General features: G+C 52.9%; 1 protein-coding gene across 1 annotated transcript in view; it reads right to left on the minus strand.

Moving 5' to 3' along the window:
* COL22A1 (collagen type XXII alpha 1 chain) overlaps positions 1–27,282 on the minus strand; it is a 259,389-nt gene that overhangs the window by 160,581 nt on the left and 71,526 nt on the right. Inside the window, exons 8-12 of the mRNA XM_078441921.2 lie at positions 25,285–25,365; positions 24,088–24,204; positions 20,278–20,322; positions 17,867–17,929; positions 14,472–14,510 (exon numbers count right to left, since the gene is read on the minus strand). Coding sequence (XP_078298047.2) covers positions 14,472–14,510; positions 17,867–17,929; positions 20,278–20,322; positions 24,088–24,204; positions 25,285–25,365 — 345 coding nt within the window. The remainder of the gene's footprint in view (positions 1–14,471; positions 14,511–17,866; positions 17,930–20,277; positions 20,323–24,087; positions 24,205–25,284; positions 25,366–27,282) is intronic.

Below are 27,282 nucleotides of genomic sequence, written 5' to 3' on the forward strand. Positions count from 1 at the left end.
TGCAAACATGCACACACATACCAAATTTCTGAAATTTCTATGAAGTGCCTTCCACGGACTCCACATCCCTTCTGAGCCAGTGTGACACTGAAAACAGAAACACACAGACAGACAACTGGGGCCCTGGAGTCAGACAGACGTGACTCTGTGTCCCAGCTCTGCACCTTTCTAGCTGTGTGACCTCACACCAGCCACTCTGGAAGGCCATGTGCCACTGGCCTGTCATCTGGTGGACGAGGAGGCCAGCAGCAGGACCACCGCAAGGTGAGCGAGGGCTGGGGAAGAAAGTGCACACTCAGCTGTGGGAGCATCACTGGGCTGCGGGCGGTACACAGTCATCGCAGCTCCTGCCCGCGATCGCCGAGGGTTACATGGAACCACACCGCCCCAGGCACACTTGCAGCAGGGAAATGATGCCGTCAACCGTGTGCCATGTGTGTGCCACATCACACAAGATGTGTCCTCCCGTCCTCGCAGAGCAAGTTAATGGTGGAGACAGGGCACCTGTGCCCACACAACACACTCATCTGCTAGTAAGTGCTTGGTTCTTACGCTCAGGCCAGGAGGGTCCCGTCCTGGAGACTGAAGGGATTTGTTAGCGTGGGTGGAAGCTTCCCGAGGAGGGATGTCTCCAGGCAAGGCAGCCCGGGGGATGGAGCATCAAGGACGTAGTAGGCTGAATGCCAGCTCCCGCCACCCTCGCTTAGAGGAAGGAGGGACACTTGGGGAAAACAGCTTAGTACCTGGTGGTCTCAGTTTCACTTTCTGTATAATGGGAACAATCACAGCCACCGCAGTTTTTGTAAGTGTTGAATGTCTCCACAGTGCTCCCTGTAACATTTCCAAAGTTGTTCTGGGTGACACCAGTTTGATTTGTAATTAAATTGTGAGGGGGGGTGTGGGAAGGTAGGGGGTTCTTCGGCCAAATGGGTTTGTGAAATGCAGAAATACAGAGTTAAACTCAGTTAAACAGGTTCCTTTACAGCAGGCTTCCTTGAAGCCTTGACTATGCTTGCTGATGGTGGTTCTCCAGTGTCCTTGCCCACTCGATCTGGCCACAGGGCATGTGGGGGGCTGGGGTGGCTCAGGGCACACGGGGAGATGCACGTACACTTCGCTGCACCTCATCACGGGCAGAACCAAGGCCTTCACACCCTTGCGTTAAAGAATCCAGGCTGCCACTGGCAAGGCTTCCGAAGGGCTAGAAAGGAGAATTGTTCACAGAGTAGGAGGAGGAAACTCGAGACGGTCTCCAGTTGGCCAGCATCATACTTAGGTGTGGTTTGGGGAGGGAGGAGACTTCCTCATTGGTCTTCAGGTGCACGTGGCTGTCCTTGGTCGGATACAGGGGGCAGATGAGCAGTCTACGGATGCTTCACATGATGAAAGGTCATTCAGTATTAGGGACCCAGGGTTTTCTGTGGCCGCTGCTCCCTCGGAACAAGTTTAAGTCGGCGGGCACACTTTCTGGGGTCGAACTGCCCGCAGCTTCCTTACGAGCAGAGGCTGCCATGACAGGCGATTTCTCAGCCACCATTACACGTCCGCACAATGGGGATGAGGCCCTGCCTCACGGATGAGTCCCTATTTTGGAACTCAATGGTCCAGCCGTGAAGGAGGCACCCGGGATAGGCAGAAGTGGTTTCTGAGATCCCGAGCGCGGACTGAACACCCGTTAGCACCCCTCCGTTAGCACTGAGAGTGGCAGAACCACCAGGAACATCACAGCGATGTTAATACCAACATAACATAACAATAAGCGACGTTGAAGAGGCTGCTACTGGCGGACAGGCCCCGCTGAGGATTCACCACATGCCGAGCACAGAGCACTTCCCTTTCAGCAATGCCTCTGACTCCTCCCGGGACGCTTCTACAAAACAGACGCGACTACAATCTTGATTTGTTTATGAAATGGAACCACAGGGATTCTATCGTTTGTCCGAAGTTACAGCATCTGTACACGGAAGCCCATCTTTGGGCTCCAGACTGCCCCTGAGCAGCGTTTGCACGCACTGGTTCAGGGCATGTTCACAACTGTCTTTCTCCTCACTTTTCATGGAACACATGGGCACAGAGGGCCCACGCTTGCCCGAGCCTGCCTAGCGGCTGGCATGGCCGGGGTGGGCGGGCTGAGGCAGCAGTGCCTGGGCGCCCAGCCTCGCTCCCCTTCTCCAGGGACCTAGTTCCTCCCCCATGGCCTCAGCCAACCCTTACTCCCTGGGAAAGCATCAGAGCTCCTTCAACTGGCTGACCGGAGGCCGGCGCTCCGCATGAAGCCAGGAGGCTGGTGGTCAGGCATAGGGAGGCAGGCTTAGCTCCCCAGCTGCCTCATCTCCAAGACCCATGTTTTATCCCCTGTCCCATCCTGCACCAATCTGAGTGCATGGCATGTGCATTTGCAGATGGCAGGGACCCCTGCCCACTTATCTCTGCTTTTCTACAACTCTAGGGCTAAATGCAAGATTTCCCAAAAGGAGGAATGTCAGAGAAGAGTAAGGACTTCCTTTGAGGACCTGCCCTCAATGGCGCTTCCCTCCAGAATCAGGCCTATTGTGGGAGCCGTTGCAGAGCTCACCCCAGGTGCTGGTTACCCAGTTAAGATGGTGGGTCCTTGAAAGGCCAGTCTGTCTTCTGGCTTCTGCAGCTGAAGGCAGGGGAGGGGTGTCTGGGTTGGCTCCTGCCTCAGGAATAAAGGGGAGGAGGGTAGTAGGGCATTGGAGCTCCCAGGACCATCTAATAAAGGGAGCCAGGGAGGAGACCAGAGACAATGCCAGAGAGAACTCCACAGAGTTCTGGAACTTTCCCTCTGCCCAGTTGTCACATTAGCCCTGGTGGTGCTTTCCAACAGATGCCCAGTAGATGGCTCTGGGTGAATCTGTCTCACCCACTAGACAGGAGCTCCATGAGTAGGGCTGTCAGGGCATCAGCATCTCCCTGTCAACACTACCTGCTTGGCACAGGACCCCACCAGTGCTGTGTGCTTCAATCCCTTCCTAAGCTCTGTGGGCTTGTAAGCGAGACAGTAGGGAGGCCCTCCTACTTTAAAGTTAGGCTTGTGGGTAAGAAAACCCCAGGGGCGCAGAGGACAGCAGGTGTAGAAAACCAGAGCCAGCAAACTGTGGTTTCAAACCCTCTATCACTTAGTACAGATGGTCATGGTCTAGTTCGTGAAATGCTCTGATACTCAGTCTTCGTGTATAAATAGGGATCACAAATCTAGGTACAGGATTTGTGCATCCCAAGGACATGGGCAGCTTGGCAAATTGGTTTTAGGCGATTGGTATCATGAAACCAGCCACTTCTCCATGATGGGAGGGCCACCCTTGTTTTGTCATCTAAGAAACTGTCTGGATGCCTCTTTAGAGGCGAATGTTTTCTTTGTCCAAGAGGATAGCATCTCTTTTCAATCTTACTAAAAGATAAGGATAACCATGCCAGCACTGCAAAACAGATTCTGAGAAATTTCCACTTGTAAATCCTCATGAGATCCAGGCATTTATCAGATGGGTTTCTGCTCTTATGAAAATTGTCAACCTGACTCAACTATTGTATGTTTTTGTGTCCCCTAAGCTTGGCCTCCCAGAACACCACCATGCCCTGTAACACACCTTCCAAAATCCCCCAGGTGGACTCCCCATCAGCTGACGGCAGCGTCTTTGCAAAGGGCAAGTTACAGCTCTGGGTCGCCTGCCCGATCCCGTCATGAAACCCACTCACTGTCTCTGAGCCCCACTTCATCATTTGTAGGATAGAGACCCACACTGCTCTCAGATGGAAAAAGGGGTGTGGACGTAATTAAAATGACAGTTGTTTGCATTCTCCTGAGAATGAGAAACCAATTCTTAAACCGGCGGGGAGGGTCAAAAAAGGAGAAGAACGGAGATGCTCCAGGAATTGGTCAAGTCAGGTACAGGGAATGTTTTAAAGGGGATATGTGTAGCTAAGGATCCATGGTAAAGTATAACAAAAGGAGGGAAATGAAGGGAAGGAAGGAAGGAAGGAAGGAAGGAAGGAAGGAAGGAAGGAAGGAAAGAAAAGGAAAGAGAGAGAGAAATAAAGAACAAGATAGAAGGGAAAGAAACAGGACTAGACCAGAGGAGAAGGGTATGAACTGGCAAGGAGCCTCTGCCGTCCGTTAGCTGAGTGGAATGAGCAACTTCCCCTCCCAGGTCGCAGCTCCTTCACCTGCGCAAAAGGTAACACGAGATGGACTGTTACCTCTGGCCCAAGGTGGTGGGTTAGATGCCTGGAGACAATGGGGAAAGGCTTTAAATGTAGGGAAACTCAGACAAGCATCAGAAATTATTATTTTGGGTAAACTATCCAAACTCCCGTTCTTCACCTGTAAAAAGGAAGTCACTCAGATTAAGAGGATGACAATAGATGATGTACGTGAAACCCGTTACAGGAGATAATCAGGGCTCAGGGAAGAGGGCAGGACCTTGAAGCCATGTCTCAGTGGACCTCTCTGCCCACCCCCCGCCCCACACACTGCCTCTGTGGTCTCACTTGGAGCCCCCAGGAGGGTAACAAGGGGCAGGACACCCGCTGTCAAACCAGACGTCCAGGAATTATGTGGTTACTCACTGGGAAAAATACAGACAAAAGACAGAGAAGATACTTCCCCTGTTCTTTTGGTTAACTATCAGACTTTTTTCCAAATGTTGACAAAGAGATCACTTCATTGCTAGACAAGCATGTTAGTATTACTCTTGGTTCACCTGGTAAGAGACCATAGGTCCTGTAGGTGGGGTCTGAGGAGTCCCCTGGGCAGTGGCCCTCAACGAGCGGCTCCTGGGCCAGCAGCATCAGCATTGCCTGGGCCTTGCTAGAAAGACAGATTCTCTGCCCGGCTCCCAGTCCACAGAACCAGACGCTCTGGGTGTGGGGCCCAGCACACTGGTTTAATAAACACTCCTGGTGATTCAGATGCTGGCAAGTCTGAGAAACACTGCTCAGCACTGATAAATGCCAGCTGTGGGGTCAGAAAACACGAGCACAGCTCCTGGCTCGACCACACGGAGAGAGAAACTCACATGGTTCCTGGTCACACGGTGAATACGCTTGTAAAATGAGGGCAGCAGTATTTACCTCCAAGCTAAGTAGCATGTCCACGAGTCCTGGCAGACCACGGTACTCACAGATACCAGGTGCTGTTAGATTCTTAGAGGCTCTACAAATTATTCTATATGAACGGAGGAAAGGAAAGGACACCCCATACCACAACACACCCCATCTGGAACACAAATTTCCAATAACACTCTCCAGGCTTTGGGAGGCCGACAGACTTACAGTGAGGCCATCCTCAGGAGACAGCGGGAGCCCGGACATTTCACAACTGCCAGCCACCCCTGGGGATAAGACCTCACCGACGGCCGGGATGCTGAAGACATCATCTGGTGTATAAAAAATGTAACACTATGCTGGTGTAATGGTAATTATACTTAATATTTATGAGCACTTTTTTTTACAAATATAAGTCTTTATTTTCATTGGGTCATTTTGTCCTTATGAGCAACTCTCTAAGACAGGTAGCATCAGTCACCAATTTATAGAAGAAGAAAGTAAGGGCTAAGGGGTTGAGGAACTGCACAATGTCACACAGCTGCCAAGTGGCCAAGCAGGGTCTGAAGCCGCCAGGCTGTGTCCAGGGTCAACGTCTTTAGCCTCCCCTGTCTCCTGCCCCATCCAATGGTCCTGCAGCCCAGCATTTGTCCTCCTCACAAGTGCTCCCCACCCCATACTAAGCCCTTGGTCCTGTGACTGGCCCATTAGACTTGGCAAGTGCCTGAGTGTCAGACAGAGCTGGGGAAAGGTGCAGACTTTCCTATTCCAGCTCTGCCTGGGGCTGTGAGATCCCGTGAACTCAAACTTCCCCAGCGTGTCCTTCAGCACCACGGACAGGGGCTGTGGCACCATTTTTCTCTGTCTTTTGCCCCCAACCCACAAGGCTACGTGAGGGCAGAGAAGCAGCTAAACTTATTTTCCCCTAAACCCTTTAATTATTATAAAAATAGAAGGCCTTCAACCACAGTTATCCAACTCGATAACCATGAATAATGCACATTAATGCAGAGGCTAACAATAGGAGATGGGGCTGCTGATTAAGCCAGCCGTGAGCAAAGAGAAAGGAACCCAGAGCTAGAGGCAATGGCATAAATATATCTTAGAAGCTTCACACATACAAACACGCACGTATAATTTACATTTTATGGCTCAGAAGCTCCACAATGCAGTCATTACATGAAATAAGCCAATTCCCACAAGGGACACGGTTGTTGAGGGTCAAGGATTCCCAGATACCAGCACTGCTTTCGGAGAAGGGTGGAAACCTGGCACTGGCCAGTGCCATGGATAACAGCGGGTCACTCTGTGACTTTGGGCATGCCCCAGACTCCCTAAGAGGCTGCACGAGGCTGATACTCAAACTCAACAGCCTGGCACACACCAAGAGCTCAATAAAAGCGGTTAGGATTCTTTCCACAACACGGCACTTTCTTTGAGATGAAGTCACTATGCCATTCCAGATAAAATCCCCACATGTTGGCCGTTGGACTGTGCATGGCTCCTATTGCTAATGCCTCCACATCCTCTCAGAAAGAATCCATGAAATAAAAATGTGCCCACTGCTCCTTGCTGTGCCACGTTTCACTTACACCAGAAACCCCACACATGTAGAAGTAGCATTGTGTGGTTTCTAGAAACCTTTCCTGGTCCCTGGTCTGGAAAGGAGGCAAGAGGAAGAAAATCCCTATGTGGAAAGGCCCTCTCTTCACCCCCCACCAATTCTGCAAGCCATTCTACAAAGATTCCATGATACGTCACCTCACAATTTCAGACAGCCTGGCCTTGAAAGACACCAAAGAGAAGAAGTAGCTCAGGGGAGGACCTGTCCTTTACCCTGGAGATAGCACACAGTGTGTCTGCCATGTTGGTGCCATTGCGACAGCTGGTCTGACTGTTCCCCACAATAAGATCGCCAGGCGCTGCCGTGAAGGCTTCACAGGAAAGGCCCTCAGTGAGCTCAGACCAGGCTTAAATGGGATCATTCCTAGCTCTTACGTGCTCTGCCCCATCAGCTGCACAGTGGCCAGTGACTTTTTTTGTGGACAGTCCTCATCATCCTCTGGGCTCTCAGGTGCAAACGGTTGCCTTAATCATACCTTAAGGCTCATGTCCCTCATTTCACTGTCCCTCCCCAGTCCGAGGGTGCCCTGTGTGCCCCTAAATGGGTAGCTGTTAGGATTCTGAGCAAGCCAGAGCATATGATAAACTACCTTGCCCTCTTCCTACAGCATCTTACAGTGAAAACATCCATGTGTGTGTTTTCCAAGACTCAATGGCTCTGCCATGAATTGCAGAGAGAGGAATGGATGAGATGGTGCCCTGGGGGGCCTCCTGGCCCCATGAATGAGGGCTCGAAGGTTACTGGGTCAGAAGCATCTCTGGTATTCCAAGAGGCAGAGCACACTGGTGGATGCACAAGGAGGAAGCAGTCTCGGGGAGGAGAAACACCAAGAGGAAGCCCTGGGAACATGAGCGCAGAATCGGCAAGACACAGATGCAGGGGGAGAAGGGTGTCTTGGGGCCCCGTCACAGCAGCAGGTGTGACGTGCACTCCAAACACGTGGAGTTTATCTGCCAGCTAACGCTTGATGCTGAGCACAGCTCGGTAGGGAACAGTGTCACAACAGCATTTTATAATCAAACGTAAATTCACGGCCACTTGCATGTTTCGGACAAGATGGCATGTCTCAGAGAAGGACAGTTGGAACTGAGGGCTTCCAGGTGCCCTGCCCCACTGCTGGAAGTGACTTCTTGGCAGGTGGGTCCCCAGTTTCTCTCCAGCTGGCTGCCTTTCCTGAGAGGCTGGAGACTTCAGGGTCCACAGCAACATGGAGGATGCCTCTTTGTCCTTGGGGGAACACGTGTAGAACCTAGTCTTCCAGACCCAGGGACCAGGCTGCCTCTGCCAACCACTATGAACCTGGTTCCAAACAACCCTTCTTAGTTGCATCCTGATGGCCTTGGGCTCTCCCGAGTTTTCCACTCAGCATCTTATTTCTTCAGCTTCGTGATGACCCACTGCACAAACGCTCTCCTAGGACACGAGGACTCCAGAACACTCTGGCTCATTGCTCGTGGCTCTGGCATTCCCTTCAGGATGTTCAGTCAAAATTTCGAGAAGGCGACACCTCGGCTACTGGTTTGACTCAGTTTCCTCCTTTACCGAGTTTGTCCTGTCGGGTTTGTGATCCCGGGAAGATTGGAAAAAAGCCATAAAAGACAAGGAACTGATGTTTGCGTGACCTGAGCCAGCCAGCCCAATAAAACTCGGCCGAGTTTCTTCTGTTTGCTCATATATTTTTTCCGGTGCACCACACCGTGAAATCTGAGCACAAAATCCATCTGAACTTTTATTTATCGCCATATGGATTTCTGCAGAAATGCTTAAGAAAGGACTTTCTGGTCGTTGTTGTTTTTGAGTTTCTTCCCTTCTACCAAATGCTGAGTACTGAGTTGCTGACCCAAGCATGGCTCTATGGGACACTCTGCCCCAATTTCGTCCCCTACGGGTCTCAAATGCCCTTGTTACCTGCAAGGTGTGAGCAGCACTGATGAGGGGCTGTGGAGCTCTCTCCCTATGCTGTCCCTACGGTGTGCCACTCCAGGCACCCAGCCCTGCCCCACCTCCATACCCTGGTCTTGACTGACCCTGCCTGGGGCCCCTTCCACACCCCAACCCCACTCTAATTGGAGTATTAGTGCCGGCTGCTGTTCATAAAGACAACGCTGGCAGGAAATGCAGCGTGTGGTGTGTCTGAGCAGCCGGAGATGCTGCCCGCATGGTCGCTCAGCAGCATCACTTACAAGGATCCATTTCGGGGCCGACCTCTGAGGGTCACCTCGCCCTGCTCCAACTGGCTCATTTCACTGCAGCAAAAATGGCTAGAGGAGCGTCAAGGCTGTCATCCTCACAGCCGTGGGCCCAGGGCGAGAACATCTGCCTCCAGGCTCCGAAGCAGAAGTACTGAGTTTGTATGGTTGGGTCTAACTTAGATAATGTGTCTGAACGGATCCTCCTGCTCAGGGAATTGGAGGGTGGATGGCTTGCACTTGACTCTTGCTAATGTTTGCCGAAGTCGTTATTTAGCAGGAGCCTGTGAAGTTCTTTCCTGGATCCCCTTAATGAACCCTCATGTCAACGTTAGGAGAGTGTGGTTCTTTCTAGTCTCTCTTATGCACAGGAGAGGAAACTGAGGCACTAAGAGCAGTGGAGACCTCCCCAAGGTTATGTGGCAGGAGAGGGGCAGCTCCAGGTTCCCAAAGCCCAGTCCTCAGCCACTGCCGTGTCCTGCCATCTGGACCCACAGCCGTCATGCCGTCCAGGGGTCCGCACTCCAAAATCACGCCGCTTGGGGATTTCACACACAAACATTGTGAATGTACTATATTTAAAGGGATTTTCATTATGTTAAGACTTAGTCTTTGGTTAAATGTTTACAGATGTTGTAGCACCAGGAAGAGTAATTAACAAGACATATGGAACCCCCCAAATCCCACTGCCCCAACGTGCTTGTTGTTTGCACCGCACACACGTCTTTTTATGTGTGAGCACGTAGGGCTTCCTGGCCTCTATTTCATTTGCATTATGTTGCATGCATAGCTCCCTATCGTAAGGTGTTCCTAATTCTCACTTATGCCCATCTGGCTGCTGCAACGTGATACTCCATTAGCTTGTTTCCCATTTCTCGTTGCCATTGTAGTTGTCACGAGTACTTGCAAAAGACAGAGTCAGCTTGCGGTATTTTTGTTTCTGTTTCTGTCTTTCCTTTCATATGAATTGTGCTCATGATAATTTCCTAGACATTTTTGGGGGGTTGCATCTTCTCGCCACCGCCCTCCCCCCAGCATGACACCTACTATCCTAGGAAACCCTTGGGGTGCTCTGCTGATGTGACCGTCCTCTGCTCCTCCGTCCCCTGAGGCTCAGACAGGGTCCTGAGCGTGTGTCAACAGCATGGCGGGTGGAGGCCACAACCCGGCTTATCTAGGGACCCGCAAGAATCACACGCTGGACCACATGGCTGTGCTCAAGCACGTGTTTCCTCTACGGAACCGGTGAACGAGCCCCTGGTGGGGGCCCCAACCCAGGTTTTAGGGCTCTGTGAACCCACCACCCTCTCTCATACAAGGTACTTGAATGCTTTCCGCTGAAGAAACACACATTACTCTTCTCCGGGTTTTGGCAATTTCCAGCAGAAGGACAAGAAAGGCAAGGAATGGATTTTTACGTGTGCTTACCTGAGCCGAGGACTAAGCCAGGTGCTTTTACAGGCATGAGCAACCTCCCATGATCCCCACAACCGCCACACAGGGAAGGCACCACTGCACCCACTTTATAGAGGGGACACTGAAGCTCAGGGACACACCAGCCGAAGATCACCCAGCCTCTGCAGAGCTGGGATCCAAGCCATGTCTGCCCAGCTCCCCAAACCTGCTTTCCTTCCATCACCTGAACCCAGGTCTGAGCACAAAACCAAGACTTCCTCTTCCCTCCTTCCCCCCCAGGTGCCAGGTTTCTAAAGAAAAGACGACAGCCCCAGAACGGCAGAGATGTGCCCAGTGTCACATTAGGCAGGAGCCCTGCAGAGGGAAATTGGAGCAGATGCTCTGGCGTGCAGACACCAGAGGGCGCTGTGGGCCCAGGAACGGGACACAACCCAGTGGCTCTGGGTTCCTCCAGAGGCAGCATTGGTCCCCACAGCAGAAAGACCCCCAGGATGCACCACGAAGAAGCTCACTGGAAACTCACATTTTGGTCTTGTTTCTGTTGTTTCTAAATCTTTCCACTGGTGGGGCTCACGGTCTGGCTAATGCTGCAGACTTCACCTCCATGGCACCCAGACCGACTCAGTGCCCACCCAAAGGAACCCTCATGCCAGCATTTCACTGTGCTGGTCAATCTTCTCTGCAGGGAAGAACCCAGGGCAGAGGGCACTGAGGTCATCACCCCTCCCTGCTCTCTCTGACTGCACCCGAATTGGTCCAGCCCAGCCCAGAGCAGCAGCTATATGCCCTCATCACCACCACCAAATGAGCTGGAAATTAACTGAAGATTATGGGAGTAACAGGAACAGAGCATCACCAGCTCGATAGGCACTGCATCAACCCCTTCATGTACACTGCCTCCTTCGGTGGTGGGAACCATTACCATCCCCTTCCCCCTTTCACAGATGAGGAAACTGAGGCTCAGAGTAGACCAAGGACGGACATGGGGTCAGCACGAGGTGGAGCCAGATTCTGAAGCTGGGTCTCCTCCACGCAGTCTGTGATCTCCCTACTGGGTGAAGCTGGTCCTCAGTCCTGGGTGACAGAGCCCCAAATCCATTCATCCATCCGCTCATGTGGCAAAGCCCATGCCTGATGCCAGCTGTGCCCCAGATGCTTCGGAGGTTCATCCTCCTTTCCTCTCCCTTTACGGCCACAACACCTGGGCTGTGGGCAGCAGTTTGGGGGCATCCCCTAAAAGGCTGCCCCCCCTGACCTTAGTCTGATTTCACATATATTAAGACACTGGGGGAGACTGGCCCCAAGAACTCTCTGGTGAATATGGGAACCAGAGAGGAGATCAGCTTCCAAGACCAGGGGCAGAAGCAGTCCAGGAATATGGCACCATGCAATGGTCTAGGGCATCTGATGTGGGAGCCAAGGAGAGTCAGGAGGCCAAGAGCTGCGTGACCTTGGGCCAGTCACCTACCTTCTCTGAGAGCCAGTTTTCTCAGCTGCTGGGGAAGGGGGGCTTTAATCAGCCCTCCAGCTGCCTGCCCTTCCCTTTAGTAATAACCAGTGATTATGTTTCCCACCATCCCATTAACTTGTGACCCTGGGCAGGTCACTTGACCTCTAAGCTTTATTCTCCCCATCTGTGAAACAGGCGTAAGTAGTGCCCTCCCTAATGCACTGTCTTCATCACGAGACCTAAGGTATGGGGCACGCTGGCCCTCCTAGAGGCCGACACACATCCTCACAGTTAATTACATGCCAGAAACACAAGACACACAGCCACAATCAGAGAAATACAATCCCTGGACCCACTGGGCTCCAGTCCATCCAATCCCCTCACTCGAGGCACCTGCTATGGGGACAATATTCAAGTGCAGAAGTTTGTTGGGCCCTGTCCAAATGCATTAGTCACCGGTGACCTTCTCTGCTCTGTGGACTCTATCAGTCCCCGTGACCCACCCTGGCCCTGGCTCATCCTCGAGGGGGAAGCAGAGATTCTAAGCTGCAGAAGACAGCCCTGGGGAATCGGGCTGGGTTGGGCCGATTCCCAAGTCTCAGAGCTGCCGCCTGCAAGAGCCTTTATGCATCATCTCGTCCCACCCCCTCGCTTTTACAGATGATGAAGCAGAGGCCCAGAGAGGGAGGTGACTCACCCCAAATCACACAGCTAATATGTGGCAGATTCCAGACTCAGACTTTGCTAAAAATGTCCAACTGCAAGAGAATGTCAACTAAGGACAGAGCCAGAACTGGTAGAGTCTGTCCAGCTGCCCATCTGTCCTGCCAGCACCAAGTATGTAAGGTCTCCCCGGCTGGGACTGTGAGCTGGCAGCTTCGAGTCCTGAATGTGGTGCTGCAGGCAGGGGTCTGGGGCACCAGGGAGGTGGCTCCAGGCATCAGGAGAATAACGCTGCTCCTTCTGAGCTAAACCAGAACAGACAAGGCCCAGCAGCACCTACTGCTCAAAAGAGAAAAGAGGCCCATCACTTCCTGCCTGGGGACACCTCTCCAGCCAGAGGACGTGCTGGTCCAGGAGACGCATGTTGGTATCGCCCACCAAGCACCACCCGGGCCCAGCACCCAGACTTCAAGGGCTCCGGCAACCCCAGTCCTGATAGGAACATCCGGGTATCTTGCTAATCCCTGTGCTCTGGGCCCACAGGAGCCTGGGAAGCTGGCAACAATAGACAAAAGTGGTTACTGACTTTGAGCATCTTGCCTCCAGGTGCTGGGCTTTTAAACCACACCGGAAGGATGGATGGTGGCCGCCAGTCCCGTCTTCAGTGTCAGGACACCCAGACTGGAAAACTGGTGGCAAAGTCATGCTGTGCTGTGTACCACGCTGGCTCTCAGACTGCTCTCCTGTAGGAGTGATTGTGTGTGCACACACATGCACACACACACACACCCAGGGCTAGGGTCACACTGTATAGATGTTTTCCCATGTGCTTTCAAAATTAACAAAATACTATTTTCATTTTCTAGGTCATTAATCGTTGGTCTAAATGTGGTCTGGCATCCCTGAGTACCACTGCATTCCTTAGCTGTGCGGTAACTTAGTTCACCCTCTGCCTACTACACGGCACATGCTCGTGTCCAGTCTCACGACTTACACAGAGTAAAACGCGGAGTGCGAACTTCTGTGCGTCCGTGATTTATCTCTGTGGAGGAAACCTCTGGAGTGAAAGTACTTGGTAAAAGGGTACCTGCAGGGAGAGAACGGGCTGGCCACATGAAAGCTGTTTCCCCAGTAAGGGGACAGAGCGGCACCTGCTCGTACAGCCAGCCCTACGCGAGGGTGTGAGGACAAAACCATCCAGGGTCCATCAGCGGTGCATTCTGAGCCCTGCACTCTGGTGAATCATTAGCACAAATACACACCTAGAAGTCCTGTGGCTGTCTCCTGGACGGGGCAAGGTGGGGGGCACGCAGGTACATTTTTAATGGCTGGTGCGAGTCAACGAATGGCATTTTAGTGCCACCCTGATTTTTATTTCTCTGTACAGACAAACCACTTACAAAAGCTTTCTTCAGAAAGAACCGCAATGTCCAGGATCTGTCGGGCTTTGTTTGTCATGAGGAAGTGAGAGAAGGTGCAACACCCGTATCTGGGGAGAACACGCACGCGCCCCCCCTCCCGTCCCCCCACCGCCCTGCCTGCCTCTCCCGCTGCTCCTCACCATCTCCCCTTGAAACTTCTGCAAGCCTCCTGAGGACTCCTCTGGTCCTTTCGCTTCACACCCATCTGGCACCTGCGACTCAAACTTGCCCAGCGTGTCTGACCGGGCACAGACCTTCCCAAACTGCACACGAGGCCCGAACACGCTCTATTCAACGTCCTCCTTAGTGCTGCTCTTCAAAGCACTTCTGTGGCTCCGTGTCCTGCTCCCCACGGGTGCCAGCAAGCACCCTCTGCTCCTTCACGTGTCAGCCACCCACGTCCTACAGGGACGCTTCCCTCCAATCGTGCTCACTCATGCTCGTTGCTGCCGGGAAGCGCTGGCCACTGCACGTGCTCCAACCGCCCAAGTCAGGGGAGGACACGCCGAGGCTACTCGCTCCCCTCGGACTCTTACGGATGGCATGACAGTGGACCACCTCTCCCAAACCCAGGCGACCTTCCACACTGTGCTCCCCGGCCAGCTGCACAGCCCCCAGAGGAGCGATAAAAGGGACATGCTTACCTTTTCACCCTTCTCTCCATGGACAAAAGGCCCCCTGCCCTAGAAAAGGAAAGCAGGAAGCAAAGGTTTACTAGAGAGCGTCTCCAGGCATGATGTCACACATGGCATCAGGACCCCAGGGTCTCAAAGGGTCAGATGCTTTCCCGTCAGCCCTGCCCAGGAGCTTCCAGAAGAGATGCTAACCCTTACTGAGTGTTGATTCTCGTGGATATTACCCCATCTAATTTTTCCAACAACTCAATATTATGGTACCATTATTTTTTTTTCCTTGTGAGCTCTACGGAGATAGAATCCACCTGCTGTGTAATTCACCGATGTAAAGTGTACCAGTCAATAGTTTTTAGCATATTTACAGAGCTGGGCAACAACCACCATGATCAATGTTCTAGGATGTTTTCATCAGCTGAGAAAGAAGTCCACACCCACTAGCGGTCACTCCTCGTGTCCTCCCCCCCCACCACCCTCTGTCCTGGGCAAACACGAATCGATTTCATCTCTGTAGGCTGGTCTCCTCTAGACACTTCATATGCATGTAATCCCATGACATGTGGGTGACAGCTGGCTTCACAGCCAGTGGTGATTTCTTCGCAAAGCGGTTTCAAGGTCCATCCATGCCGTAACATGTGGCAATACTCCAATTTCCTGCTGAATAACATGCCACTGGGTGAGTGTATCACATATCTTATTTATCCATTCATCACATGATGAACATCTGGGTTGTTCTTACTTTTTGGTTATTATGAATAATGCTTCTGTGAGCATTTGTGCACAGGGTTTGTTTGAGCATATGTCTTCATTTCTTTTGAATATATATCTCCAAGTGGGACTGCTGAGTCACATGGTAATTCTGTTTAACCGTTTAAGGAGAGCCAGGGTGTTTTCCAAAGCAGCTGCGCCATTTTGGACCAGCAATGTTATGAGGGTCCCAATTTCTCCACCGTCCTGGTGACTGTAGGCGTCACTGTCATCACTAGCGAGGCGCTGAGGTCTCTAACCATCACCGCTGAGTTACCTACTCCTCCCTTCCATTCTGTCACTTGTTGCTTCACGGATTTTGGACTCTTGTTAGGTGCCCATGTGTTTACAACTGTTATCTATGCTTGAAAGACCAACACTTTTCTCATGATCAAATATCCCTCTTTACTTCCATGAGCTTCGGGTTTTGAAGTCTATTTTTAGTCTGATATTAGCATGGTCACTCCCAATTTGTAAGTTTTCTATTTTCAGAATATGTATCTCCCATCTTACTTTCAAGCTGTTTGCACCTTTGAATCTCAAGTGTCGGCTGTAGACAGGGCAGAGCTGATCTTGTTTTTATGTCCAGCCTGAACATGTTGCATGATTACTGACACACAATAAAACCTTGGATTGTAACTTGTTCTGCGAGTGTTCCACAAGATGAGCAAACATTTCTAATAAATGTCTGCTTCATAAACGAGCGATGTCTTGCAATACGAGTCGGACGTGACGCCAAGTGTCACATGATCACAACTGAGCCAATGGTTCTCGAAATTCGCTTTGATGTAAAAGTGCCTTGGATTACAAGCATGTTTCTGGAACAAGCATGTCTCCTATCGTTTTGTTGTTGTCTCTTTTTTCCTCCTTATGACTTTTTTTGGCATTAAGTATTTTTTAGTAACATCTTAATATCTTTAATACCACTTTCACTGCATATTTTTGTTTCATTTCTTAGAGGTTGCTCTTGGGTGTACCGGGCACATCTTACCTTATCATGATCTATTTCAGACTTATACTATTTCCAGTGGGGTTTATAAACACACGGCTCTGTACACAGCTCTAGTCCCTCCTGCCCGGACCTTGTGCCATTGTCACCACACCTGTTTGTTAGATGCCCAATCAGACACGGCCGTGATGAGCAACTTTGCCCTGGTCACCCCCGCTGCATTCTGGCCTCTGTGATTCCTGAAGGGTCAGTCAGCCAATGTTCTTACGGGGCTTCTTTGTACACAGCGACTCATTTCTTTCTCTTGCTGCTTTCAAAAGTTTCTCAGGGCACCCCGGTGGCTCTGTCAGTTGAGCGACCAACTCTCGATTTCAGCTCAGGTGATGATCTCATGGTTTGTGAGATCGAGCCCCAAGTCAGGCTATAGGCTGACAGTGGTGAGCCTGCTTGGGATTCTCTCTTTGTTTGTCTAAATCAATCAATCAATCAATCAACATATTTTTAAAAGGTTCTCTTTTAGCATTTTTACTACAATCATTCTGAGACGGATCTCTTTCTGCTTACCTTGAACTGAGCTCACAGAGCTTCTTGAACAGGTACAATACTGCTTTTCACCATAATTGGGATTTTTTTCACCATTATTTCTTTGAATACGCTTTCTGCTCCCTTATGAGCATTCTGGTCCACTCCGAGGCTCTGCTCATTTTCCGCCTTCCTGGTTCTCTCTAGTCTTCAGATTACATGATCACGATCGATCTGTCTGCAAGAACGTCAGCTCTTTCTGCAGCCAGTTCAGACCTACTGTCAAGACGCTCTACTGATTACCCTTTTCATTTCAGTTCCAATTCCAGCTCTAGAATTTCCATTTGGTTCTTCTTTTTAGCAATTTCTCTTTACTTAGATTCTGGATTTGATGTGATGCTGTTATAACACCTGCCTTTCCTTCTTTAAGAATGATTTCCCTCTGGGGTATGTGGGTGGCTCAGTTGGTTGAGCGTCCAACTTTTGATTTTAGCTCAGGTCATGATCCCAGCGTTGTGAGTTTAAGCCCCACGTCGGGCTCTGCATGGACACGTGGAGCCTGCTTGGGATTCTCTCCCCCACCCCCATCTCTCTGCCCCTCCCCTGATCATGTGCTCTCTCTTTCTCTCCCAAAATAAACAACTCAACTTTAAATAAGAGAATGATTTCCCCCTTGCTCTTTAACTACCCCTGTGATGCCTACTTTGTAGGTTTTGCTTGTACATCTGACACCAGTGCCCAGTCACAGGCAGACACTGTTCCCTGCTTCTTTTCCAGGGGCCACAGGGATATCCTGGAGAACCCTACACAGTTCCATGTGGATGTGAGGAAAGAGGGGCCAGTCAGAAAGGGGAGGTGAGAGGAAAACCGGGAGTGGAAAGATAGCAAAATCATTCCTTATGGAGGAAAGAGCATGTGCACTGGCCAGTGAGAAGTGACCAGTTTGGAGACTCCTAGCTGCCCATCTGGGTGCACAGAATCAGTGGGGGAGGGGTGCAGGTGCAGGATGGGGCTGGGGCCACAGCTGGGGCCACCTCTGTGGGCCTCCCGTGCCCTGGAGAAGAGCCTGGACTCCATTCCGGGGGCAGCGTGTGGCTCGGTGTCTGGCTCCCACTAGGGGCTCGGTGCACTGTGGCAACATGCATGCTTGGGGGAAGCCCCGGGTCTCCCACATCAGCCCCGTACTCACCACGTCACCTTTTTCTCCCTTGGGTCCAGGAGCTCCAGCCAACCCAGTGGCTCCCGTGTCTCCCTACAGGGGTGGAAACCAGAGAGGAGCACTGGGTCAGGCCCCCCCGGCAGGGATCCCCCTGCCCACTGCTCACTTGGCCCCGACTGCCTGGCAGTGGCTGATTTCATCACTGTCAAAATCGAGCCCCAAGTTAGGCTATAGGCTGACAGTGCTGAGCCTGCTCGGGATTCTCTCTCTCTGTTTCTATAAATAAATAAATTAAATAAATAAATAAATAAACAAACAAACAAACAAACAAACATTTTTTTTTTTTAAGTTTCTTTTTTAGGAATGAGGCCATGCTTCCCGTGCCCGGAGAGGGAGGAAGCATCTACATAATTTCCCCAACCTCTTAATTCCGGAACGAAGGACATTTTGAGAAAGCAAGTGGGTGAAAGCATCACGTGTTTGTTCTGGGAATGGCCCAGCCCCCAAAGGAGAGTGAGAAACCTGGATTCAAACTCCTGCTCTGCTGCTGAACGTGAGAGCATCATTACTCTTTGGGCCTCCTCCTCCGTGAAATGGGCATGCAGTCATGAGCTCACATAAGACTGAAAGCAGGAAGGTACTCCGAAACTGCCAGAGGCCAGCCAGGGCCCCCTGATGCCATTTGTATGCCCAGTCTGTGCCCACAAGGTCCTGAGCCCTCCCAGCAGTGCACGAAGACAGGGAGGGCACGCAGAGGAGGAAACAGTTTGCAAGGGCTGAGTGTGGGAGTGGGTCCACCTCCAACTGTACCAGCAGCCGATCCAAGATGGGCTTGGGTACCCAACACAGGAAGCCTCAACATCCTGTCTTTCTCCTCTCCTGGTACGCAGTTTCACCTGTGTCCACTCCCACCTCACACTTCATACCCTAAGCTAGTTTGCTTATGCTGTTCCCTTGGCCCGTCATGCCTTTCCCCTGCCTTCTTTACCCCGAGAGGCTCCCATGCAGCCTGCTGGACCCACGGGCCTTCTACCCTGGCTCTCCCCACAGGCGATCCCATGCATGCCTCTCTGTTGCTGGCTTGTGAGCGCTGGGGATGCGACTCTCATTCACTGGAACGTCCTGCACTAGAACGGGCCTCTCGGCACCTGGGGTCGCCAGACCGTGACTGTTGACCCGACCTGAGCTGCATGTGGGTAAATAAATGAGGCCACTGGGACCCACAGGTTTTTCCTCGCAGTCTCAGCCTCAGCCTGGGACAATCTGGCCGGTGAGGCTGAAGTCCCAGGACAGCAAATCAGCTCTGAGGGAGCGACGTGCATCTCCAGCTGGCAGTGCCCGAGTCCCTCCTAGTCTCCTCTCCCCCCGCCTCGTCCTCCCTGCTCAGGTCCCTGCCCAGCCCTGGATCTGTTCAGCCACAGCACAGTCACTCCATAAACAACACTGCTCCAGACAAATGCTCTCCGCTTCCTCCCCCGCCCCCCAGACACCTCTGCTCCTTACTTCCATCTGACAATCGAGAGGCTGAGCTTACAGCCCAGGGGGTGCCCAGTGAGGCATAAATCCCTGTGTTTCTCCTCGCGAGGACCGCCTGGCACCCTGGGCCGCCCCGAGCTGCTCTCCTTTGGCACCAGGGGAGGGGAGTAGAGCAGAGCAGGTGGGGCGTGTGTGTGTGTGTGTGTGTGTGTGAGACCATGCTCCCCAGCCCAGCAGAGTCAGGGGAGAAAGGAGGCAGGGGGGGAGAGAGAGGGATAGAAGGGGAGGGCGTCATCTCTGTGGGTTTCCACACAGCCCCTCTTTCAAACAGCAGACCAGGTAACGGCCACTGGGTCACACTGACCTCTTCCCCCAACCTGTGTGACCACAGGCAGTTAGCATCCCTCTGGGTCTGAGCTTTCTGAGACCAGAGAACCACGTGAGAAGACAGCCCTGTCCAGCTCTGTAAGCGCTAATAACCCAGGAAGGCAGGGGGCCCCAGAGGCGGCTGCATGACTGAGGAGGGGGCCCCCCACGGGGAGGCACTTGGCTTTGAGCAACTCACGAATCTGAACGATTTGTGCAAAAAAGAGTGTCAGGCAACTTACAGAAAAATATAACAGGCCCATCTAAACAGACTCGGACCAGCCCCACCCCAAAGTTTCTGGAATGCAGCAGCCTAAAAGGATTGACACAGAATTAACCGACCACAGAGAGGTGAGCCCCTCAAATGGAGTCAGGGTCAGGGCCAGGGCTTTCTAAGCCCCCCACTTCTCACTCAGGTTTTCAGACTGAGACACGGAGGTTCCAGACTCCATGCCACCTGCTCGATCCTTCTACCTGAACCATGGTGGAAGCCAACACCGCAGTGCCATCACCTAACATGCCACTTTTGTGTCTATCTACAGAGCATGGCGAAGGCTTATCTGGGCCCCAAAATGCCCCTGAGCAGTGCCCATACTGACCTTTGGGCCGGGGAGTCCCACGGGACCATCGGACCCCTTCTCGCCCTACAGGAAGAAGGACAAAGAAACCAGTGAGGGTTTGTTGAATTTCCCTCCGTCTGTCCTCAGTAGTTGTTTATCCGCCCACACGCTCCCAGGCCAGTCTCTGAGTGATCCACCTGTGACCAGCCAGCTGGACAAGGTTTCCTGGGGCTCAGAACCCCCGATCTCAAGCTCAAACTACATGGGATACATTGGTATCACCTCTATGCAGCCAGCAGTGGAATTCAGACAAAGACAAACAAGACGGTACCCCATGGGCCATGTTTACCCCAACTAGGCCACCACTTAAGCTAAAAAATGTCGTGTGGCCTGCTAAAGGTTCCTGTAGTTATCATTCACCAAAATACCGAAGCAATACATGTCTGTAGCCTAACTCTAAACATGGTTCACTTTATAAAACATATGCTATTTGTTGGGGTGCCTGGGTGGCTCAACTGGTTAAGTGTCCGACTCTTGATTTCGGTTCAGGTCATGATCTCATGGTCTGTGAGATCAAGCCCCGCATCAGGCTCCACATTGGGCATGAAGCCTGCTTAGGATTCTCCTCTCTCCATCTCTACCCCTCCCTCCCCCACTCATCCTCTCTCTCTCAAAATAAAATGAAATTGAAATAAAATAAAATAAATGCTATTTGTGTAAAAGACCTTATTACTAGATTAAAAATTCTGAGCCGTTAAGTTGTGGGTGCCTGTAAATAGCGTCACACTAAAAACAAACAGAACACGATTCATACAATGGTACGTATGTACATCTCGCCACGCTGAGGTATAGGAAGGGACACCATATCCACTTACATTTATGCATGTGTAACACCCATCGCTAAAAATGCCAACGCTGTGTACTTCGCCACTTCAGGAACACGTTTGTTTTTCAATGCATTCACAGATGTCATCTGCACATGCATGGGGGTGAGTAATCTTTTGTGTGTTTGACCTCACGTAGTGCCCATCGGAATGCCTGATACACAGTTTACAGGTAACACGTTTGGTTCTAGAGAGGCAAACATGGACCCAAAAGGCACATTGACCTCGGTGAAGAACGTAAGTGTTCTGTAAACTGACTCAAAGACTCAAAGCGCTGGAAGCCAAATCTTCCCGTGGCCCTTGTCCGAGTTCGGCCTCCTAGGAGAGAATGCTTACATCTCCTTGGCCCCGTGCACCCTATCTTCTACAGTATTAAAGATGGCGATCCAGAGGCCACCCCTATTTCATGAGGTGGCTGTTAAAGCTCTTCCACGTGGCCTCTTCTTGGGGGAGGGAGAAGAGCCTCCCTTCCCGCCACCTGTGCGTGGGAAGCAGCCTGCTGGCGAGCCCCCCAGGCCGGGAGCACCTCAGCGCTCCCAGGCTCCACAGCTCGCTGGAGCACTTCGGAGGACCATGCACTATGTGTCTTAAAACCTCGGTGCTCAGCACAAGTGGGTGCTTACTGTTTACTGTCAAAAATAAGGCATGGGTGAGTGAATCTGGGAATGGACTCCTGGGTGATGCCACCAGAATTGGAGGCTGAGAATGTGTAAGGTGAAAGATAATCTTGAAGAGGAAAGACCTTGTCCTGCGGCAAGAGATGGTGTGTTCCTTTGTCCCTCCCTCCCACCTCTCCAGCTGCCATTGGCCCATTATCCTCACACCTGATCCACCTGTCCCTCAGCTCCACCACTATTTAATAAAATCAGGCTACATACATCAGTGGCTGAAAACACAGCTATGTCAAGATTGAATCTTTGCCATCTGAAAGCTACCTGATGGAAGTGAAGATGGGTAGAGGTTTTTAATCCAAATGTGATCATTATTAGGGTAGATGGAAGCACAGGGAGAGGAATGGCTCACAGGGTCTTGAAAATAGCAGGTGCTGAGTAAATAGCTATTGCAGGGGTACACGGTGGATGATGGAAGGAAGGGAGGGAAGGCTACAGGGAGGGAGAAGGGAATTCACATAGACGACGGCATACTCAGAAAGGATTCCCCGGGGACATCTTGAGAGAAGACAAGGCATGAGCCAGATAAAGGGGGGGGGGGGTGGTCCACGCAAATGCCAGAAGACAAGTCATGATCCCTGCGAGGAATCCTGGAAATTGGGAGAGCAGAGTGGAGAGAAATGGGGCTAGAAAGGCCACAGGGGACCTGCCTCAGCCACGCAGTGTGGGGAGGGGTGGGAGGGGAGCAGGAGGGGGAGGCCTGCTTGACCCCAGACTTCCCTCCCACAGGTCCATGCCAGGGACCACGAGGGCCCCGGGGGGACATGTTCAGGGCACAGCCGGGCTCGGGGGAAAAGTCTGGACTGGGCAGAACTGGCTCTGGCCTCCCTCCTTGCAGTCTGTGTGCAGCTGATGGTCACCCAAGCCCCACACGTGGTAGCCTCTCACTTGGGGCTCTTAATCGAAAGCCAGGGCCAGGGGAGGGGCGGCTGTCCAGCCCTGTGTGCTCCCCCTGGCTCCCTGCCCGACGTCTCCCATCCTAACCCAGCGGGCACCAGGCCAAGGTACCTCCACTTTCACCCCCTGCCCGGAAAAAGCCTCAGCTCCCGGCAAGGCTGAGCTGGCTCCTTTCAGCAAGTCGGGCCAGCGTTTGCCAGCCTCACCTGATGAGAGCTCCTGGGGGCTCCCTGGCTCCCCAGGTCTGGCTCTCCAGGGAGAAAGAAGGGAGGGAAGGTGTGATGGAGAAAGAGGAGGGGAGGGAGAGAAGGAGGGAGTCTGCCTGCCAGGACATGCGTACTAAAAGTAGGTCCATTCCTGCGAACCTGACCGTGATTTCACATTTCTTTCCGACTGCCTCGTCCCCTGCAAAGTCACTGACACCTCGGGGATGCTGGCCCCGAGCTGAGGGTGGATGTAGCAGGGGATGTAACTGCAGGCCGTGGGGCAAGGCCCTGGGCTACGGGCCCCCCAGAACCTCGCGGGGACCTTCCCCAGCACAGTACTGCTTTTTGGCATCCTCGGGTGTTCGGTGAAGTTCTTCTGCTCAAACAGTGGAAAATGTTGGTGTTTCATTTTGTTGTATTTTCATATTTGTTGTGTGTTATCAAAAAGGGCACCGGTCTGGGGCGCCTGGGTGGCGCAGTCGGTTAAGCGTCCGACTTCAGCCAGGTCACGATCTCGCGGTCCGTGAGTTCGAGCCCCGCGTCAGGCTCTGGGCTGATGGCTCGGAGCCTGGAGCCTGTTTCCGATTCTGTGTCTCCCTCTCTCTCTGCCCCTCCCCCGTTCATGCTCTGTCTCTCTCTGTCCCAAAAATAAATAAAAAACGTTGAAAAAAAAATTAAAAAAAAAAAAAAAAAAAAAAAAAAAAGGCCACCGGTCTACAGAAAAACGGAAGAGGTGAAGGCCTCGGGCGCCGGAGGAGACCTTTAATCCAGGCTAGTGGATGGTGCTGGTGGTGTTCATAGAAACACTCTGTTTGTAAATCAGAAGCAAAGTAGATAAAACTCTCCTTATATGCTGCCTACTCTGAACCTCATTCGCAAACCAGATCTGGTTTGATTACTTGCATGTGAGTGGAGAGGGCACCAGCAGGAGCCAAGAAAAACCTCAGGAATACGGTTAAATCCAGGAAAACCTTAACAGGTCTGAGAGCTTCCGTCCTCATGAGCTGGAACATCAACACACAAGAGTCCAAGGAACAAGAAGGGCTCCCTCAGCACCTGGGGCCATCCGCCCTGGCCGACCTCGTGCATGATGGGAAATTCCCACCTCCGCCATTGCTCGTGGTGACCACCCTGCCCCGCTCAGCCCTGGGGGCTCCGGGCTGGGGGCTGAGGGTCAAATGGGGAGGGTACCTTTTCTCCAGCCGGGCAGGAGCAGTTGATGGTCTTCAAAAACCCGATTTGTTCACTGCCCACGGTGGGAGGCCGCTGGGGCGGGGGCAAAGGCTCCGTTAGCACAGTCACCTGGCACTGAAAGGAAATCCCAGTGGGTTAGAACCTGGCTCTTGACTCTGCACAGAGCCCCAGCAGGGGTGCACGCAACGGGAGCCAGGAACCCAAGGAGCCTGCACTTGAGCGGTGGGGGGTAGGTCGGGTCATGTCTGGCCACGGGTCCTGGGCTCCTGAGGCCTTGGAGTCAGAAGGGCCTGGGTCGACCTGCTCTCAGCTGCTGGCTTCTCAGCAACTACAGGCACTGCTAACCCCTCTGAGCCTCAGTGTTACACTCTGCAGAATGGGGGTAAGGGTGTGTCTATCTTGATGCACAATGAGGAGGAGTCAGTGGGACAGCTCAGTGTCTGACCCCCAGCAGGTGCTTGGTAATATCCTCTTTCCCTACCACCACCTCTACCCCTCCCACCTCTCTGCTCTCATGGACCCTTACCTGACCCCCTTCTCTTCCTCAGTCCAGAGTCAGGCCTGTGTGAGTCTAAACCCCAAGCGCTGGTGGCTTCCATCACCACGTCCAGAGCACGGGGCCCACGGAGCACCGTGTGAGGACCTCAGCCCTCAGCCCTGGGAACAGGCCCTGTCACTAAGCCCGCCCTCCAAGCAGCCTTGGGACTGGTTTTGCTAGAGAGGTTGGAGAGAGAGAGCCTGGAAGGGGGCAGAAGTGGAGAGGTCCCAGGGGGAGGCTGACCCACCTGGAGGGTCAGGGGGAAAAACTCTGGTCTGTCTTGAACTTCCCAGTCCTGCCTGCGAGCTGCCTCCTCCCCTCTGCCGACCAGCCCAAGGTGCCTCGGTCTCCCCTCTTCTGAGCACGGGTCAGTCCCTCCCACGGCCATGCTGCCAGCCTCTGTCTGTTCTCCCTGCAGCTGGGCTCCAGCACTCGGCCTGCAGCCCGAGGGCACTGACTGAAGCCAGGACCACTGCAGCCCCACCAGGGGCCTGCGTGACTCCCAACCCACACCCCGGGTGCCCAGGAAACGGAGCCCTTTCAGGCCACATTCCGAAGGTGGGCACACCCCGGCCCCTGGATGCCGGTTCCTAGGCCCTGGACACCGCTGTCCCTCTGAGTTTCCTCCCCTCCTCTGCGTGCAGGAGTCTGCTCACCGGGCCTGAGGGGATGTCACAGCAAGTCTCCAATTCTGCGTGTCGGGAGTCACAGTAAATCACAATCCGCTGCAGGTCAAACTGGAAAGGATAATGAGGATGGGGGTGAGTCCCGGGGGACTTAGCAGCCCGAAGTCCCCATGGTTCCAGCAGGCCCCACCTCCTCCTCGGGGTCCCTTCTGGTCTGACCCGGGCCACCCCCCGCCCTGGGCTGAGCTCCAGGGGGAGCCTATGTGTCACCTACTTGCGCGCCCTTCTAGAAGTGGCAGCCCCAAGTGCAAGGAGGTTGGAGGCTGCAGGTTAGGCTCTCTGTCACACGCCACCTCCCGCCCCCCGTCACTGCCACCGCGTTTATTTAGAGCTCCTTTCAGGGTGCTCTCACCGCGGTCTCTGGAAGCCTCTGAAAGTACCTCACGCCCAACCCACATGGCATCTCCACGCGGCTGCGCAAGTCAACTTTGTACAGTAAATGTGCCTCCATCACCCCCTTTAACACCGCAGTCCCTCAACACAACTTACAAGGGTTTTGGTGTGCAGCATGCACACACATTTGCGCCCACACACCCACACATGCACACACATGCACACACACACATATGGACACACACACACGTCTGCACCCACACAATACACACGTGCACGCAGGCACACATATGCGTCTGCACACACACCCATACAACACACACGTGCAAGCATGTGCAATATGCACACATGCACACACACATCCACATGCACACACCCACACAACACACGCATGTGTGATGCACACACAACACGTGTATATGTGCACACGCACACACAGGCCCACGCATACACACATGCACACACAGTCTGCACAGAAAGCCCGGGCCTTCTCTGGGACACTCGGGTCCCCCAGCACCTGGCTCTGCCTGCTTTTCCAGGGGTGCTTCCCCTCACTCCGCACTCACATCCCACAGCACCCGACCTCCTGGCTTCCCACATCCGTGCGTTTACACGGGGTCCCTCATCTAGGAAAGTCCCTGAAAACCCAGCGAACTCCTAGTCACCTCCCCAAACCACGATGCCCTCACCTCCACAAGTGCCACCTGAGTGCAGGCCCCATCGCCTGTCACTTTATGTCCCCTGCCGCGAAACGTCTTTGCGCACGTTTCTTAGTTTACTTTTCAAAACCTGCTTCCCTGCCAGCACGTAGACCCCATGAGGCATCTCTTCTCCCCTGTCTTCCTCTGGATCCCCAACACCAGAACCGTTTCTGGCACCCGGCAGAGTCCCAGAGGCCCAGAATGAATGGTTGGAAGGAGGCATGGGTGTATGCACACACATCTGTTGAGGGAACTTGAGCCGAACCAGCGAATAGAGGGATGCTTATTTTACTAAACATGGGTGCTACGTGCCCCTGGCCTCGTGCCTCCCTTTACCCACCTCTGGCTGGCCTGTGCTGCAGCTGGAGGGCCCCAGCGAACCCGCCATGCGGCTGCTCAATGCTTGGCCTCATCCTGCTGGCTCTAGAAGGTGCCCCGGGGATACAACCCCCCCACCCCACAGTTCAGTTAACAATCCCATCCGTCTGTCTGTTTTACTTCCTGTGAGACGCCAGCCCGCAGAACAGGAGAAAATGACAAAACATACAGTCGTGCTTTTGAACAAAGCCCATTTTCAAGACAGGGTCCTGCTTTCTTCATTAGCAAACACATACCCAGCAGCTGGTCCGTTTGGCAAGGCTGTGAGGACAGGGCCGGGGAAGAAAGAGACAGACGCGCAGGGTCACGGTCAGAGCACAGACGCCCGGGCCTGGCAGAGAGGTTCCCAGGTGGCTGAGAGGGTCTGGGAGCCAGAGGGACCCCTTTCCGGCCACCTGAAGTCCCATCATTCTCTGGCCACCCTGCTCCTGCGTCTGGTCTCCTCCCTCCACCAAGCCAGGAACCTACCCGCTGACGTCCCTCTGGTCCCCACTCGACTCTCAGCTCTCTGCTCACATCGATGCTCTCAGTAACTCTGTCTGAACGACAGCCTAGG

This window comes from Panthera onca, chromosome F2 (assembly GCF_046562875.1).
Source record: "Panthera onca isolate mPanOnc1 chromosome F2, mPanOnc1 haplotype 2, whole genome shotgun sequence".
Classification (NCBI taxonomy): Eukaryota; Metazoa; Chordata; class Mammalia; order Carnivora; family Felidae; genus Panthera; species Panthera onca.